The sequence below is a fragment of the Pelodiscus sinensis genome, chromosome 18, assembly GCF_049634645.1.
Source record: "Pelodiscus sinensis isolate JC-2024 chromosome 18, ASM4963464v1, whole genome shotgun sequence".
In the NCBI taxonomy this organism is placed as follows: Eukaryota; Metazoa; Chordata; order Testudines; family Trionychidae; genus Pelodiscus; species Pelodiscus sinensis.
The window spans coordinates 1,544,222-1,562,664 of NC_134728.1; the positions used below are offsets into that span (position 1 = coordinate 1,544,222).

At 63.0% G+C, this 18,443-nt stretch overlaps 1 protein-coding gene across 1 annotated transcript in view; it reads right to left on the reverse strand.

Annotated features, from left to right (window-relative positions):
• XKR7 (XK related 7) overlaps positions 1–16,415 on the reverse strand; it is a 33,977-nt gene extending 17,562 nt beyond the window's left edge. Inside the window, exon 1 of the mRNA XM_075900842.1 lies at positions 15,913–16,415. Coding sequence (XP_075756957.1) covers positions 15,913–16,415 — 503 coding nt within the window. The remainder of the gene's footprint in view (positions 1–15,912) is intronic.
• Between the last annotated feature and the right edge of the window lie 2,028 nt (positions 16,416–18,443).

Consider the following 18,443-nt stretch of genomic DNA (forward strand, 5'->3'; position numbering starts at 1 on the left):
AACCATTACCCGGTTGCATCGCCTGGTGAGCATGATGGTAACCAGGTAACCAGTTACCCACTCACAGCCCTACTGCACAGACACCTGCCCAGCAACACCGCAGCCCTGCAGAACTGGTGCCCGGGGGGAAGGCCCCTCCGCAGCCCCCCGACAGCTGGTCTGTGGGGTGGCAGACAGCAGGGAGAGAGGGGGGCGAAAGGAAAAGGGGGCGGGAGCAGAGGGGAAGCCGAACCGCCTGCGGCAGACAGTGCCCCAGGGCCCGGGAGGAAGGAGGCAGAGCGGGGCCCGGCGGGGAGAGGAAAGGCAGGCCTGGGGGTGTATCTGTGCAGCCTTTCTGCTGTCACGGCTGACAGCTCCCGGGCCGGCCGCGTTGCCAAGGACACGGGCCTGTGGCAGCGAGCGCTCATCCCGATTCCTGCTCGCGCTACTCAGCAGCAAGGGGGAGTCTCTGGGCTCCTGACGAGTTTCCAGCCACTCGGAGGGGCCAGGAGGCCGGGCAGTGGCTCTTACTCCCCAAGTCCTCTGCAGGTCCTGTGGAGGGACACACAGACACCCCGAGCCAGGCGCCGGAGCCTGTCGGGCGGAGTCCTCCCCGCTCTCTGGGACCGCTCTGTGCCAGGGCAACCCAGGCGCTGCCACGTAACTCGGCTCGGCTCTGCACAGGTAAGAACATCCGAGCGGCCAGCCTGGGTCAGACCAAAGGTCCATCCCGCCCAGGGTCCTGTCTGCCCACAGTGAAGGAATGAACAGAACAGGGAATCCTCACGTGATTCTTCCCGACACCATCCCTGCCCATCCTGGCTAATTAGTATTGATGGACCTGACCTCCATGAATGTATCTAGTTCTTTTTTGAAGCCTGTTAAAGTCCTGGCCTTCACATCATCCTCTGGCAAGGAGTTCCACAGGTTGACAGTGCGCAGCATGAAGAAATAGGTTCTGACACCGTGCCCAGCCAGTTACGAAGCAATGGGAGCTGCTGGTGATACGCAGGAGAGTGCGTGCCCCGTATCCCAGCGCCGCGGCCCCACGCCAAGCCCCAGGCTCGCAGGAACCAGCCATTTGCCTGAGCCCTTCACTGAGGTGAGACTTGGCCCAGCTCTCATGGCAGTCGGGAGGCTACGCCGGAAGAAGGACCTGGGTACAATGGGACGTGAGTCAGGGGTCAGCAGCAGTCAGCCCAGTCACGCCATTAGCTCTGCGCCAGCACCTTCCCCTTCTCTGAGCACCCAAGAGAGAGGAATCGAGCCTCAGCACCCCCTGAGGAAGCCAGGTGCCCTGCGTCCATTCCACAGATGGGGAACTGGAGGGAGGCGGCGTCTCCCACGGCCACACAGGAGCCCAAGGTCTGACCAGCCCCGGCCGGACACACACGGCCTGCTGCCTCCAGTGGGATTCACTTGCCTCTTGCAGGGGGAAGACTGGTCGCTGGGCAGCCTCCTTGCCAACCCTCTTCGCTAGCTCCCCGACCGCGCCCCCGGAGTCAGAGTCCCCCTGGGGCTGCAGGGGAGGCGGGTCTGCAGCCAGCAGCGAAAGCAGAGGAGCGGGCGGGGGGTTATCCCAGGGCCTTCCCACCTGCAGAGATGCCCTGGCCCCCTGCTCTTCGCCTGCAGGAGCCTTGCCCGGGGCTGGGGAAATGCAGCAAAAACGAGACACGGGGAGAGTGGCCGGGACCTCCGGACAGGGGCCTTCCTCCCCCGGCTCGGGGGCTAGGGAGGTGGGCTCAGAGACAAAGGGCCGCAGCAGGGAGGGGGCCGTGGGCCTGCAGCGCTGAGGAGGAAGCCGCTGAGGTACAGGAGGTGGGTAGGGAGGTGCAGGGCTGGCCGACGTGAGCTCGAGGTCACGGGCTCGTCTCGGGGGCGCTCTGAACGGCCTGGAGCTGCGCAGGCCGCTATCCCGCGGCGATTTCATCAGCGCCGGGCCTCCCAGGCCAGCCCCAGCAGCCCAGTCTGCATGTGGGAGAACCGGGGCAGCCATGTCCCACCTGGCTGCCCGGGGGCGGGGCTCTGCAGCCCTGACTCAGTTTCCTTCTCCGGCAGCCCAGATAGCAGAGCTCCATCCAGCCCGGTCGGCGCTGGACACGGGGCTTGGCCTCCAGCAAAGCCAGGTAACTGCCGCCCGGGGGACAAGTCTCCAGCAAGCAAACCCTTCTGCCTTTTCCTCCGGCCCCGCAGTCTTTTCCCAGCTCTGCTACTGAGCTCTTGCGCTGCGGGTTTACCCGGGCCTCGGCTCCCGCTTCCCCCGACTCCACCCACCCTGACCCCCCCTCAGCCTTCTGGTAAGAGCCAAGGGTCTATTAAAGCCCCCGTTAGCCCACCCCCCAGGCTGGGAAGCAGCTAATTAATTAGGGCCCCAGCGGGGCTAGCCACCCCCCTCAAAGGGGCAGCCACATTCCTGGGCCAGGGGCCAAGGAGCAGCAGGAAGGCTGCGTCGCCATGCGGGCCGAAGGAGCTCAGCTCTGCGGGAAGTCATCCGGCCCCCAGCACACCCCCGTCGGGCAGGAGGCGGCCCTGAGGTGGGGGGGGGGAAGCTTGAGCCTCAGCCGGGGAGAGGAACAATTCGGAGCCTCTGCCGGCGCGAAAGGGTGAATCCGCGGCCCCCGATCCTGCACCCCGTCTGCCACACGATGAGACTGAGACTCCGCCCGCCAGTAGAACAGGGGGGTTATCGCTTCTCCAGGACACAGCCCAGCCTAGACGTGATGTGGCTACAGGAGTCAGGGGCTGGCAGCCCTAGACCCTTGGGGCAGGTGCATCTCCCCCCTGAGCCCCCAGCACTCGGCTAAGTCTCCTCTCTTCATGTCATCCCAGCCAAAACCTGCCCAGCTCCCAGGCCTTGCCCCCAGCCAGGCGTCTCCGCCTCCCTCCCTTTGTCTCTCGCCCTGGGAAGCTCCTTGTTATCCGCTCAGGCTGGGTGTCTGGGCCAAACCACACGTGGGGGGAGTCAGTGGGAATCGCACGGCCCAGCGCGGGGAACCCCGGGCCCCCCCCACGTCACAGAATCCTCGTGCGAGACAGGCCACGCCGAGCCCTGAAAAGACACCAAACATGCGGGCTGGCGCGCCGGCATGGGGGGCTCCAAGCGCCGGGCTGAGGGGGAGCTCTCAGCCGCGCCGCCGCCAGGGCACCTCTCGCCAAACGGCGGGGACGAAAGGCGGGTTTCCGGCGCGGTATCGTTCTCACGCGGTCGCTCGGGACAGAGCCCTTAGGAGCTGCTTTAATGGCCTCGTTTTCTTATTCCCGCCCTGCCCCCCGGGAGGGAGAGAGAGCGCGGCGTCTCTCCTGCCGCGCGTCACACAAGGCCCTTCCGAGCGCTGGCAACCGAACAAAACATTCGTGTCAGCAAATAATGGGATTTTAATAGTTCAATTCCAGTTTCATTATGTGCCAATTACTGCGGCGGGCCGGCCTGGGACCCTGCCGCCAGGCTCCCCAGCTCCAGCTGCTTTGTTTGCATTAGCGGAAGAAAGGAGGGTTTAATAGGCAGCGCCGAAGGAGCAGCTCATTGTAGCGTTTTGTGCGGCCCACCACGCCGCGCCCTCCCCGACGGGTCGCACTTCCTCCGCCGGGCCCCAGCCTGGCTCCCCGCCGCTGGGCACCGACAGCTGAGCAAGTCTGGGACGCTCAGGGCCCGGGGTACGCCGGGCCAGGGAGCAAACAAGGCAAAGTCCCTGCAGCACCGGAGTCCGAGTTCACCACCGCGTTAGCAGCCTAACCACAACTGCGGCTTTCCCTCCGGGGAAAAGCCAGAGCCCCTTCCAAGCCACGTGTGTCGGCTGCAGGCTTCCAAGACCCCCGGACCTGCCTGTCCTGACGGAGAACTGGGAGGTGTTAGCCAGAAAACGCAAATAAAATAACAATCAAACCAACTATAATGCCGTTTCGCATTCCCCCCCTTCATCGTGCTTTACAACCCCTCCCCCGAGGCACCATTACCCCGGCTTGCACCTGGGGAAACTGAGGCACGGCTCCGAACCCGGAGGGAGACGGTGCCGGGAGTTCCTGGGTCAGCGGGCACCTCCCGCCTACTGTGCAAGCTGCTGCTTCAGCATTTGAGGCTCAGCCCGGGGCCTGTAGACAGGGGCTGGCATTTTGCACCGGGAAAGGCAGCAAACGCGTTTCGGTCCGGCTCACTGCCCCGCTGTGGTGGGCTGCGCTCACGCAGACGCCCGCCGGTTCCCACAGGCCGGGGATGTGACACGGGGGTTTCCTCGCGGCCGGCCAGTTGAAATGCGGCTGCCGTGTGATGCCATGTGGGAAGTCAGAGGCTTGGGGGGAGGGGGGACGGGGCTGCTACCCAGGAGTTCCCGAAGGCTGCAAAGGGTGAGGAGGCAGGACTGCTGGACCTGTAGGCCAGGCAGGGCCTTCAGCATTTGGGTTTGCTGCCCGAGAAGACCAGCCACGTCCTGGTGCATCTGCCTCTCCTGTGTCTGCTGGGATTCCTGGGCCCCGCTCCTCTCTGCTCTGCCCCTTCCCCAGGACGTCTGCCACGGTGGCCGGCCAGACCCTCTGCAGCCGGAGGCAGCCCTGGTTTGCAGGGTCTCACTGACCCCGTTTCTTGCTCCCAGGGCCAGGCAGGCTGCGGGTGCGAGGCCGCCCCGTAGGCCTGCGGTGGCTGATCCAAACCGACGGCGGCATCACTAGCTTTGCAGTCGCGACGGCTGGGGAAAGCGACGTCCCAAACCCTCCCGACACCCAGACGAGTTTGCAGGCTTATTGCCGCCTCTGCTGTGGGGCAGGAAAGGAACGTGGGGTGCATGGAGCAAAACTCCAGCCCCTATCCCACGGGTAGGAGCCCAGGCCACAGTACCGACGCGTGGCGCTGTTTGCCACAGGCGGGGGGACTTCGCCCATATTTCACTCTGGAGGGGCACAAAGACCCAGAGAGCCCCATGGCGGGCAGAGACTTCAGGAGGCATCAGGTCCAGCCCCCTGCCCAAAGCAGGACCAGCCCCGACTCAATCAACCCAGCCAGGGCCTGGTCAAGCTGAGACTTAAACACCTCTAGGGATGGAGATTCCACCCCCTCCCTAGGGACCCAGCCCAGCGCTTCCCACCTGCCTAGGGAAATGGTTTTTCCTAATCTCCAACCTAGACCTCCCCCGCTGCAACTTGAGCCCATTGCTCCTGGTTCTGCCCCCACTGAGAACAGCCTCTCGCCAGCCTCTCTGGAACCCCCCTTCGGGGAGTTGCAGGCTGCTCTCAAATCCCCCCTCACGCGTCTCTTCTGCAGGCAAAATAACCTCAAATCCCTCAGCCTCTCCTCAGTTGCGACTAGCGTCCGGAGCTGCCCGGCTCTCTAGGCCACGGCCTGTTTCCTGCCCCCGTGCCAGCCAAACGTAGCCCTGACCCCAAGTGTCCCGCCGCAGAGGAAGAAATAAAGCCGCTGCCCCTCGAAACCTTCCGGAGGCGGCTGCAGACGATCTCCAAGAGGCTCCCAGGGCCTTGGGCGCGTAAACAAACTGCTCCCTGTGCCCCCCAGCCCAGCCGGGGAACAGAAAGCTCAGGCCAGCTCCTGGCTGCGCTGCTGCCTCTCCTCACAGGAGTAAAAGCGCCAGAAGCTGATTCTGGTGTCGTCTGGGGAGCGGGCCAGGCCCCATCTTTACACGTCACCCCTGTGAGGGAGAACGCCCCCAGCCCTTTCCCATGGGCCCTTCCCTGCATCGATCCCGGCGCTCAGGCTGGCGGGAGACCGGGAGAGACTGGAACAGCTGCTGGCATTACTAGCGCCTCCAACCACGTCTCCCTCCTCCTGCTCCTCGCTGGCCCTGGCAGTGTCCCCAAGGCCTGCCAGGTGCCGGGGAGGGGGACGTCCCTGCCAAGTATGACATGCATGCAGCCTGCTGTACACGTGGCTGTTCCGTGGCTCAGCCTCACGTGGCTGTGGGCCTCCCTGGCCCTGTGGTGGCTCCTTGGCTTCTATGCAGCCCTGTGGCTAACCCCTGTGGGACCCCTTCGGCCTGCGCTGCTGGGGGCGGGGCAATGTATTCCTAGATGTCCACGGTTTTGCAGCTGGTCCATAGCTGGGCTTGCACAGCTGCTCCTTCTGGCCTGGGTAGCGGGGCAGTTGCGGGCAGCAGGGAGAGCTGCCGAGGGCGTTCGCCAAGCTGGACAATCAGGAAAAGGCATTTCAAAAATACTTGAGAGGGCTCTGAGGAGTGGCGTCTAGTTTCTGTGGCCCCCAGGCAGCGGAGTTCACAAGAGTGACCAGAGCGGCCACTGTTGCATTGTGGTCCAGCTGCTGGAGGACTGTTAGGCCAGCACAAGTCAAGCAGTGTCACTAGTGATGTTAAAATGCATGTAATTAAGTGACTGTGTAATTGTGGGAAATTTCAGCGGTGACAGCTACGCGCAAGGCCAGAGCCGGCTCCCCGGGAGCCGGTGTGCACAGGGAGCTGGCTTTTAAGCCGGCTCCTTGCACATACCGGGAGCCTGCGTGTATCCGTGAATGTGCACGGTGACACTTTCACATCCCTGGTCCACACTGGCATGGTTCAGGGAGGTGGGTTTACTGCACGGCCCTGCTGACAAGCTTGGGTCAGCGGCAGACACGCTGCGGAGACAGCCCCAAGCACATTGCTGGAAGGTGACCCACGGAGCATGGAGCAGGCCTAGTTAGCCCCAGTCTCCCAGCATGACAGGCACTAGCGATGAAAGGGACTAGCAGGGCACCCCCCACAGACGTGCGCTCTGTGCTCCCCAGACAGACCCAGCTCCTTGGGCAGGGGCGGAGCCATTTGTCTGCAGTCACCGCACACTCGGGAGTGCGAGGAGTGGTTGGGATGGACGGACACACAGACAGCCTCTGAGCTGGCCTGCGCGGAGCGAGCAGGGCTAGGGAGGCCCACTCCCGGAGGCGAGGGGAGCGGAGGGAAGAGACGTGAGCGGGTGGTAGGGGGCGCGGGACGACTGTCGTGCCCGGCTGCCCCAGTTAGCCAGCGCCCCGGGCCTCTGTGCTCGGCGCTGCACCAACACAGTCACGTGATAACCCCTTGCACGGGGGGCCGAGCCCTCGAGTGGAAGGATCCCCGCCGGGAGGAGAGGCAGCTGTCAAAGCTGTGCAGGGCTGGACAAAGCAGAGCCCCCTCCTCTGGAGCGGCACCCCGCCGCCCGCTCAGCTGAAGCATGCCCCAGCTCTCTGCTCTCTTGGTGCCCAGGGCCGTCCGGATCCACAGGGAGGCCCCCCCCTTCCCCGCCCAGTCTGTGCCCAGGAGCCCACACACCAGTGACCTTCTCCTCTTGACATCATCAAAGTCGCTAATTGGGCTTGTCATTGGAATGATCCCGCTGTCTGCAGTGCACAGGGGCCCGACACGCCCGCCTCCCCCATGGCTGTGACGGTGCCTTCCCCGCGGTGCCGCCAGCAGCTGCTGTGCACAGTTCATTACGGGAACAAAGGGAACGGGGAGGGCTAAGGCCCCGCTAAATATGCCCCTCTGCTAATGCAGTCCCCAACGCTCCCCAGATTCAACAAGTGACCCGGCCTCCCTCCGTCTGTCCCCCGCCCGGCGTGTTCATTGCAGGGCACAACGACTCCCCCGGCTTCCCGTCACTGCCACGGAGCTCATTAAAACAAGGCTTCATCTCCCAGCCCCTCGCCACAATGAAACGCTGATTCTTATTTGTTATGCATTTGATCAAGCAGTTTGTGTTTCAACTCAGAGAAAGAGTCTGGCGGGCACTGACAGGCCGGGGCGAGATTGTTTTACGACGCAAACGCAGCGGCAGCTGCTTGCGAAATAAGAAATCAATGACAATAAAAAAAACAAACCACGTTTGATTTTCAAAAAAAAACCCTGATGATCAAGCAGAAATCTACAGAGAAGGGCACGAGGGCTAATTACAACCTTCTTCACAGTAAAAAAAAAAACCAAATCCAAGGAACACGAGCGTAAAAATTAAAATGAAGGGTTTGAGTAGCCGCTCTCCTCTGAAGAGCGTCGGAAGGGTTAGCACAAGCACCGTTAGCCCTTCGGTGGCTGGTGTGTGCTGCTAAACCTCGCGCCTCCGGAATAAACCTGTTGAAATGCACCGTCTCACTGGCAAGGGTCACCCAGAGACAAGCCGCCAAGCAAGTGGCCTGCTAAAGAGCCTCATTATTAACCTTGTCGAGTGTGACACAAATAACCCCAAACAATACCAGCCTCTCCCCCCGTCCTTTGCCAGCCAGCTCGGTCCTTCACGTGTTCCAATTACCGACTCCGATTTTTAAGTGTCGAAATAAAAAAAACTACAAAGAGGCACGTAGCCCCAGCGGCACCGGAATTCATGAATCATTGTCCTGGGCTGAAAAAACAAGAGAGACCCACTGATCTGAAAGTGAGTGACGCAGAGTCCAATTCTCCGAACAGGTCGGTTGGGATATGATTCCCTAATCCTTTATTTAAACAAGGAGAAAATTGCTTTTCAGTTGCAGCCACTTTAATCCATTATACCTCTTGCAAAGTGAAATCATTGGAACCAGCGCCACGTGGCACCGGATGAGTGATGTCACACCAAGGCTCGGCGTAAAGGCTGTAAGTCCTTCCTTTCCCACCCGCCCCCTTGACTTCTGCAAGCCCCCGGGGAGGCCTGACAGCCGCTTCTTAGCTCATGCTCTGAAAAGCCCAGCACGCAGCAAGGAGATGCGGGAGGTGCCCCGACGAGACAGCAGGACTGCTGCTTTCAATACAAGTCGCTCTTCAATGGCCCAAGTTTGGAGCCCAGAAAACGGTGTAAATGGGGACGCGAAGGAATCCCTGCTCGTTTGAGAGGTTCAGGGGTGAGGAATCTTTTTTGGCTCAGGGGCTGCTGACCCCCCGAAAAGTCAGCCAAGGGCCGCACACGAGTGAGAAGAAACGAAAAAATAAATGACCGAGAAGGAGAAAGATGCGCTCTACTCCCCTCACACACCAGAGCCTAGGTGGGCCCAGGAGAGTCGATTTTGTGGGCTCCGGCCCCACGGGGAGGCCATGGGGGGCTGGAGTGCCAGTGAGGGCTCCCCAATACTGGTGGGGGGCTGAGCCTCGGGGCTGGATCCAGACGACTCCCAGGCCTGAGAGTATAGAACCAGAGAGCTGGACGAGACCTCAGAAGGTCACCAAGTCCAACCCCTGCCCAAGGCAGGACCAATTTCAACTAAATCAACCCAGCCAGGACTGTGTCAAGCCGAGACTGAAACACCCCTAGGGCTGGAGATTCCACCCCTCCCTCGGGAACCCATCCCAGTGCTTCCCCACCGTCCTAGGGAAATCGTTTTTCCTAATCTCCAGCCTAGACCTCCCCTGGGTTACAGCCCTGGCAAAAAGACTGGCTTTTCTGCACCATCCCAGGCAGGACGTTTCTCCTGGCGAGCCCCCCGCTGAAATGGGAGGGCTCGGCCGCACGCAGAGGCCTAAGGAAATCGGCGAAGCACATTGAGATCCTCGGACGGCAGAGAGAGAAACGCCAACCAGGCAGAGCCAGCAAGAGACTGCTGCAAAATCAGGGGGCCGCGCCGTGCCTGGACCAAAGTAGGCGTGAAGCCGGGCGGAAGCAGAACACGAGTGGGAAACCAGACGCCCCCCCACGCCGAGGTTTTTCTGAGCGAAGGTATTACGAGCCGAGAGCAATGAAGGCCAAATGCAAATACTCTGCGTGATGCGCACAGACGGGAGAGAGGCTGCCCCCTTGCTGGGTGCACAGGCTCCTACTGACACTTCTGGGGGTCAGGCATGCACGTCCAGGGGAGAAGAGCTGCGGAAGGACCTTCTTCCCTTGGCTATTTCCCCAGGCTGCGGGGATAGTGTTGGCCTCTTGCACAAAGGGGGTAGGAATCTAAACCATGGGTTCCCAAACTGGGGGCGTGAAAATATTCCAGGGGGGGCATGAGACAACCTACCCCCTCCCTTCTTTAATCCCCCCCCCCCAAAAAAAAAAGTTTTGCTGCAATTTTTGTTTTTCGGACCCGGTTTTGCTGCTTGCGGGGGGGGGGGCATGAGGGTTTCTCAAAAATCAAAAAGGGGGCGTGATGCCGAAAAGTTTGGGAACCGCTGGTCAGCATGAGACACCCAGTGATCCGGGCTGCTAATGGGTTCAGAGGGTCTCCACCTGCCCCCACTCTGAGCAGGCCTGTGCTTCACTGCTTAGGAAGGGCATTTAAGACGGGGCTGCAAATCTGCATGCGAGGAACTGTCCCTCCACCATGCTCCGGGGGCCCAGAAGGGGTCCAGTGCGAAGGATTTCCCAGCACTGGTACGCTCGCCCGCGGGGACCCTGAATAGACTCCGCAGGTTCACCCCCATGTCTCCCCGGCACACCCACAAGGCTGACTTCGCATGTTTATTGTGGATGGGCGGGTTACAACAGGCCGTAATGGACTCCTGCCATCGCTTTCCCCCAGCTACGCACCAGCTTCCTACAGCAAAGACCTATCATCAGACTCCTCAGCAGACTCCGTTTGCACCCCCAAAACGTGCACCTTCACTGTTGTGCCTACAGTTGGTCCAGGAGGTCCAGGTTGGATATTAGGAAAAACGATTTCCCTAGGCGGGTGGGGAAGCACTGGGCTGGGTTCCCTAGGGAAGTAGTGGAGTCTCCATCCCTAGAGGTGTTTAAGTCTTGGCTTGGCCCTGGCCGGGTTGATTTAGTTGGGATTGGTCCTGCCTAGAGCAGGGGGCTGGACTTGACCTTCTGAGGTCTCTTCCAGTTCTATGGTTCTATGATTCTATGGTTCAGTTCAGCTGCAGGGCAAGGTGGAATACTCGCAGCTCTGATCACCCGGCGGACCCCTGAGCTGCCAATCCTTCTGCAGGGGCAGAAAGAAAAATGCCCGGGGCAAATTCCGCAGGGGCAAATGGTGCTCCGGAAAGCGAAGGGCGATTCCACCCAGCCAAGGCACTGACTGACCATAAGCTGTGATGCACCAAAGGCCCCAGTGCAACCCGGCCAGGTCCACACGGAAAAAGGAGCTCGGGGGAAAAGTCTCCTCTTCGCACGCATCGTTTATAAGCCGTACGCCAGCGGTTAGAAACGGCCACGCCCCCCACGCCCAATCCAGCCTCGCCAATGAGCCGAGCAAGCTGCATGTAACTGGCCACCGGTGCAAGCCACCAATCCCAAGATTAGAAAGAGTTTTGACTGCGCTTTGAGTCAGACCTGCCAGGCGATCAGTCCTGAGAGGTACCCCGTGAACCGGCTCAACGCCCAACCGCCCTGTAGCAGGTCAGGGGGCCAGATTCTTTAGAGAGCCCGGTGCAAAGAAATAAACGAACAAATGACTACAGTGTAACTGGCTGAGCTAGTCTCAAATCGATGGCCCACGAAGCCCGTGGGCCCTAGACCACTTGGGAACAGTCTGTAGCCCGCTGCCTTGCCCCACTGTTTCCAGCTGCTACTGCACATTAAAGACAGGTGCTACCCAACCCATTTCCCTACCAAACCTTTTCCACGTGAGCATTTGCTACAGATGCCCCAGAGCTGTTATGGGACCAGGAAGGGCCAGGGTGGCGGTCTAGGCAGCCGTGAAGGAGAGGGGACAGGCAATCTCACCAGTAAGACGCACTCTAGATCGTGACAAAGTTAGGGGACTTTTGCTACCTGAGCTTGGGAAGCGTAGCCTCCCCACAGACAAGCTGAGACAAGACAAAGTCCAAGTCTTTTTAAATGGGTCCCATGTGAAGAGAGATTAAAAAGACTGGGAATTTTCAGCTTAGGAAAGAGGAGACTGAGGGGGGGATAGGATAGAGGTCTATAAAATCATGACTGGTGTGGAAAAAGTAAATAAGGAAAAGAACTAGGGGGTCACCAAATGAAATGAATAGGCAGCAGGTTTAAAACAAACAAAAGGAAGTTTTTCACTCAGCCCACAGCCAACCCGCGGAACTCCTTGCCAGAGGATGCGGTGAAGGCTAGAACTTTAACAGAGTTCAAAAAAGAGCTAGATAGATTCTTGGAGGTTAGGTCCACCAATGGCTATTAGCCAGGGTGGGTAGGAATGGTGTCCCTAGCCTCTGTGGCTGTGTCTACACTGGCATGATTTTGCGCAAATACTTTTAACGGAAAAGTTTTTCCGTTAAAAGTATTTGCACAAGACAGCGTCTACACTGGCATGTGCCTTTGCACAAAAGATGTGCTTTTGCGCAAAAGCATCCGTGCCAGTTTAGACGCGCTCTTGTGCAAGGAAGCTCTGATGGCCATTTTAGCCATCGGGCTTTCTTGCGCAAGAAATTAACGTTGCTGTCGACACTGGCCCTCTTGTGCAAGAATACTCGCACAAGAGGGCTTATCCCTGAGCGGGAGCATCAGAGTATTTGCGCAAGAACCACTGATTTTGTACATTACATAGTCAGTGTTCTTGCACAAATACTCGTGGCCAGTGTAGACAGGCGGCAAGATTTTGCGCAAAATCATGCCAGTCTAGACGCAGCCTGTTTGTCTGGGAATGGGTGACAGGGGAGGGAACACGTGAGATTGCCTGTTGTAATCACTCCCTCTGGGACACTTGGTATTGGCCACTGTGGGCAGACAGGACACAGGGCTGGATGGACAGTTGGTCTGACCCAGTCTGGCCACTCTGATGTTCCAAGCGAGGCCCCAGAACACAGAAATCCAGGGAGGGACTAGCGCCAGGACAGGAGCTCAAAGCCTCACTTGCTAGTTGTATTTTTTTTTAAGCAATTTGCTGCAGTCTCCCCTTTCTTTCCCAGCATCGATTTGTCTGGCAATCAGTTCCAGGGCAGAGCTGAGCTCCTTCTCCCGGTGCTGGGTGTAGCTCGGGGACTCTGTCCGTGGTGGAGAAGGGAAACTCAGTAGCCTGGCTCTGGGAACCGCACCCGCCAGGAAATGATCCGCTGGGCTGTCCGGAGAGCCAGCTGCAGAGCGGACCTGTGCCCGGCGCCTGCCCGTGCCCTCTCGCCCGCTCACGTGGACCGTCTCTGCTCCCAGCTCTGAACCAACGGCCCTCCCCCACCCCTGCCCATCCTGTGGGGCACCACTGGCTTCCATGGGGCTGAGCGCAGAATAGGAGCCTGTGCTGAGCCAGAGGCATCCAGCACCCCAGCCGATGCACTCAGCCCCTCCCAGGATCAGGCCCTGCAGGGAACCCAGGCTGAGCAGGTGAGTGGCTGAGGACCTTGGCCCAGGGCCCCTGTTCACCCCTTCCTGAGAGGCTGGCAGCTTGGCTGGCATCCACACACGTGCATTATAAACTGGGGGGTGTTGGCTGGGCAGGCTGATCCTGTCATCTGCCTGGTGCCTACATCTGCCTGCTAGGACAATGCTCCACAAATGTCATAGAGTCACAGAACACTCGGACTGGAAGGGCCCTCGAGAGTCATTGAGTCCAGTCCCCTGCTCTCATGGCAGGACCCAGCACTGTCTAGACCATCCCTGCTAGACATTTATCTACCCTGCTCTTGAATATCTCCAGAGACGGGGATTCCACAACCTCCCCAGGCAATTTATTCCAGTGTTTGAAGACCCTGACAGGTAGGAATTTTTTCCTAATGTCCAACCTAAACCTCCCCTGCTGCCCATTGCTTTTTGCTCTGTCCTCAGAGGCCAGGAAGAACAATTTTTCTCCTTCCTCCTTGTGACACCCTTTTAGATCCCTGAAAACCGCTGTCAGGTCCCCTCTCAGTCTTCTCCTTTCCACACTAAACAAGCCCAATTCCTTCAGTCTTCCCTCAGCTCCTGTTCTCTCGACCTTTCATCATTCTTGTTGCTCTTCTCTGGCCCGTCTCCAGTTTCTCCACATCTCATTTCAAAACAGCCCCCGGTCCAGGGGCCCCTTCCCCCTCCCCATTGCCGGTGTTTCGGTAAAGCCGCCCCATGGCACATCAGTTACATTCAGCACTCAAAGCCTGGCTCGACCCAGAGCTGCCCCCATCCCCCAGACTCTGGCTTGGCCAGGACTCTACGCTCTTCTGACTCACAGGAGGGAGTTTGTATCACAATGTCCAGACACACGCCAAAGGAGAAGCAGCCCAGGTCTCCGCCACCGTCCTCCCCCCATGCTGGCCGGATGCTCCCACCCCAGGGGAGCGGCCCCCCCCGAACGAGCTGTTGAGCTTCGGATCTGATTACAGGCCAGACTCTTTCCTGCACTCGCCCAGCTGTGCCAGGCAAGCAGCTGGGGCCATGTCCATCCCCCTCACCCCCACCCTGGGGTGGGGGCAGCTGAGCACAGGGCTTAGGAGTGAGGAGCCTGAGAGCTGGGGGAGAGGGGCTTGGAGTGGCAGGTTCCAGGGGGTAGCGGGCGATGGGCCTCTGGGCCTGGGGGGCAGGCTGAGCCCCTGGCCCCACCTGCTCGCTGAGGTCTGCGGAACGGTTCAGAGGAGGAATCCAGAGGCAGGGGACAGAGCAGCTGGGCGGGAGGGGGCAGGGACAGAGCCACTGGCCCGTCCTCAGGGTCAAGGAGGCCGGTGGCATCACAGATCAACAGATTCACTTGGCATCAGCTTTCGTGGGCAAAACCCAGAGATGGGCCCCCCCCGGCCAGGGGCATTCAGCTACAACCAGCTCCCGTCCCCTCGAGGGCCCCTACCCCCCGCCTGGCAGCCGACTTCTCCGGGCAGGGCAGGGTCCTTTGTCCCCCACCCCCTTCCTCAAACTCCTCCACTGGCAGCGGCAGGGGGGGCATGAGCCTGGCAGAAGCCCCTGGCCTGGGTTGAAGAGCCTGGTGTGGGGAGGGGCAGAGCCACACAGCTCCCGCACTCCGGGGGAGGCTAGGGCCCGGCCCCAGCTACCCCTGAAAGAGGGGCGGGAACCCCAACCCCCCCCCCAGCCTAGGCCTCCTGCCCTGCCCCCCCCTTGCACCGCCGAAAATCCCCAGCACGTGGCTTCCAGCCCTGCCCAAGCTGAGCCTCCCTTCACCCCCCCAACCTCCGCCAGGCCAGGCAGCGGGGCCAGAACCGCCCCACCTCCGGACCCGCTCCAGCTGAGCTCCCCCGCGGGGTCCCCAGGGTCAAGGACCTGGACTCGCCCCATCTCCAGCCCCGCCCCGGCTGCGCCCCCCGACCCGCCCTACCTCGCGCACTGCCCCTACCGCGCCCCCCCCCCCGCTCGCCCGACCTGCAGCCCTGCCCCTACCGCGCCCCCCCGCTCGCCCGACCTGCAGCCCTGCCCCTACCGCGCCCCCCCGCTCGCCCGACCTGCAGCCCTGCCCCTACCGCGCCCCCCCGCTCGCCCGACCTGCAGCCCTGCCCCTACCGCGCCCCCCCGCTCGCCCGACCTGCAGCCCTGCCCCTACCGCGCCCCCCCGCTCGCCCGACCTGCAGCCCTGCCCCTACCGCGCCCCCCCGCTCGCCCGACCTGCAGCCCTGCCCCTACCGCGCCCCCCCGCTCGCCCGACCTGCAGCCCTGCCCCTACCGCGCCCCCCCGCTCGCCCCACCTGCAGCCCTGCCCCTACCGCGCCCCCCCGCTCGCCCGACCTGCAGCCCTGCCCCTACCGCGCCCCCCAGCTCGCCCGACCTGCAGCCCTGTCCTCGCTGCGCCCCCCGGCCCGTTCCACCTGCCGCGCCCCCCGGCCCGCACCACCTCCAGCCCTGCCCTCGCTGCGCCCCCCGGCCCGTTCCACCTGCCGCGCCCCCCGGCCCGCACCACCTCCAGCCCTGCCCTCGCTGCGCCCCCCGGCCCGCCCCACCTGCAGCCCTGCCCCTACCGCGCCCCCCCCCCCCCCCCGCTCGCCCGATCTGCAGCCCTGTCCTCGCTGCGCCCCCCGGCCCGTTCCACCTGCCGCGCCCCCCGGCCCGCACCACCTCCAGCCCTGCCCTCGCTGCGACCCCCGGCCCGCCCCACCCGCCGCCCTGCCCCCGCCGCGCCCCCCGGCCCGCCCCACCTGCCGCCCTGCCCGCCGCGCCCCCCGGCCCGCCCCACCCGCCGCCCTGCCCCCGCCGCGCCCCCCGGCCCGCCCCACCCGCCGCCCTGCCCCCGCCGCGCCCCCCGGCCCGCCCTACCTCCAGACCTGCCCCAGCTGCAGGAGGTGGATGAGGGACTGCAGGATCCAGATGCAGAGGCGGCAGCAGCCGCGGGCGCGGGCGGGCGCGGGGCCGGGGCCGGGGCCGGGGCCGGGGCGGGCGCTGCCCTTGCTGCAGCCGCTGTCCTTGGTGCCGGCGGGCGGGCGCGGCGCGGCGAAGTCGTAGACGAACCAGCGGAAGCTGAGCAGCTGCACCACGAGCGAGGGCAGCAGCGCGAAGAGCAGCGTGAGGCCGAAGCACCAGCGCTGGCGCCGCAGGTAGTAATGGGCCGCCAGCCACAGGTCGCTGGCCCCGTCCGAGAAGAAGACCAGCAGCGCGCCCAGCAGCCAGCAGCCGTCCCGCAGGCTGTAGCGCCGGCCCGGCCCGGGCCCCGCGCCCCCGCCCCGCCGCGCCCCGCCGCCCCCCGCGTCCTCCGCGCCCTCCAGGCGCACGGCGGCCCCGGCCCCGGCCCCGGCTCCCGCTCCATCCGACTTCGCGGCCATGTTGGCGGAGAGGAGGAGAGAGGAGGGAGAGACTTCCGGAGGGGGGCGGGGAGGGGGGCGGGAGGGCTGGGGGAAGGGGAGTGGGAGGGGTGCAGGGGAGGAGGATGGAGGGATGTTGGAGGGGAGGGGTGAAGAGGTGGGGAGGGGCTGGAGGGAAGGGCAGAGGGATGGAGGGGGAGGGGGGATGGGAAGGGGTGCAGCTGGGAAGGGGCTGGAGGGAAGGGCAGAGGGATGGAGGGGGAGGGGAGGATGGGAAGGGGTGCAGCTGGGGAGGGGCTGGAGGGAAGAGCAGAGGGATGGAGGGGGAGGGGGGATGGGAAGGGGTGCAGCTGGGGAGGGGCTGGAGGGAAGGGCAGAGGGATGGAGGGGGAGGGGGGATGGGAAGGGGTGCAGCTGGGGAGGGGCTGGAGGGAAGGGCAGAGGGATGGAGGGGGAGGGGGGATGGGAAGGGGTGCAGCTGGGGAGGGGCTGGAGGGAAGAGCAGAGGGATGCAGGAGGGGAGGGGGGAAGGGAGGAGATCGGGATGGAGGGCAGGGGGCAGGAGAAAAGGGATGGAGGCGAGGGGTGCAGGAGGGGAGGGCTGGGGGAGGGGCTGAAGGGAAGAGGAGGGGTCGGGAGGGGCTGGAGGGAGGGGGCAGGAAGAAGGGCCCCTGCTGGATGCCCCTCTCCAAACCCCGCTCCCCTCTTTGAACGCCCCCCTCCCCCGGAGGCAGCAGGAGCCGGAGCCTGCCCGGATGGGGCAGCCGGCGGAGGCGCTGGGGGGGGGGGGTTACTCTTTCATTCCTCCTGCCCTCCCCAGCCCCTCCCGTTCGCTCCTTCCCCCGCCGGCCGCTGCCGGGGGGGGGGGCCTTGCCCCTCAGCGAAGAGGGGCTCGGGGGCAGGCCCCACCCCCACCCACCCGGCTGCGACGCGCCGTCCGGCCCGGCTGTCCTGGCTTTTCAGCCTCCCCCGAGGGCGCCGCATTCGCACGGGCGCGCCCCCGCCAGCCCCGATCGATCGCGGGCCGCGCCCTCCATCCCGGGCGCTGCGAGGGGCCCCTCGGGGCCGGGCCGGCAGCGGCTGCTCCGCGCTCCTGGGCGGCTCCCCGCAGCCGGGGCGGTGCGCGCTGCGCTGGGCTCCGGGCTCAGCCCGCGCCTCGGCTCTGGGAAGCAAGGCGGGTCCTGCGGCGAACCCCTCCCGGCAGAGTCTCAGCCCCCGACCGTGTGACCCCCCAGCGCTGGGGAAGGGGCCTGGCTGGAGCCAAGCCGGTGCCTTTGCGGGGCGCAGGGGAAAGCAGGCGACAGGGGCCATTGGGGGCCCGGTGCCGGGTAGTTTGTAACTGAGCCGTTGGGTCATTCGTGGGGAAAGTTGGGGAGGCGGAAGCAGGAGGGGCCTGGTGGGTTTTAATGGAAATACCCATCAGTGGGACCGGCCCTAGGGCAAATGGCACCTGGCGAACTTGGATTTTGGCTTCCCTGGCCCCCAGGAACATGGTGTCCCTCTTGCCCCTGAACCCCTGCACCCTTCAGCCACCCCCGCCCCATGGCAGCCTAAACCCTACAGGTGACTCTCAGCCAACAGGGAAAGCAGAAGGTTTATTAGTTCCCAGTAGAACAGACTTGTCAGCAGGAGAACCAGGAACAGTCAGCACCATCCATCCTGGGGAGAGGGGGCCCAGAGCCAAGGGCCCAGCCCCCCGCCCTGTACCCCAAGCCAGCGAGACCCACTCACATCCCCAGCAGCCCACCTGGCCTCAAGCCTTCTGGTCACCCTCCCCTCCCCCAGGCTCAGGTTACAGAAGGCATCAGCCATCGTGTGCCTGTGGGAGACACTCACTGCAGAATTCCCATCCCCATCTAGCTATTGGTGCAGTGCCCAGGGAAACTGAGGCACACACACACGGGGTTACTACAGGACAGTAGAAATCACATGCAACATAACAAAGCAAGCAGAGTGAATCCAATCCACAAGGCGTCCAGGGTGAATCACCACCACTGGCTTACAAAGACAGCCATGCCTGCCCCCCCCTCACCCCTGGGGGAGCCCTAT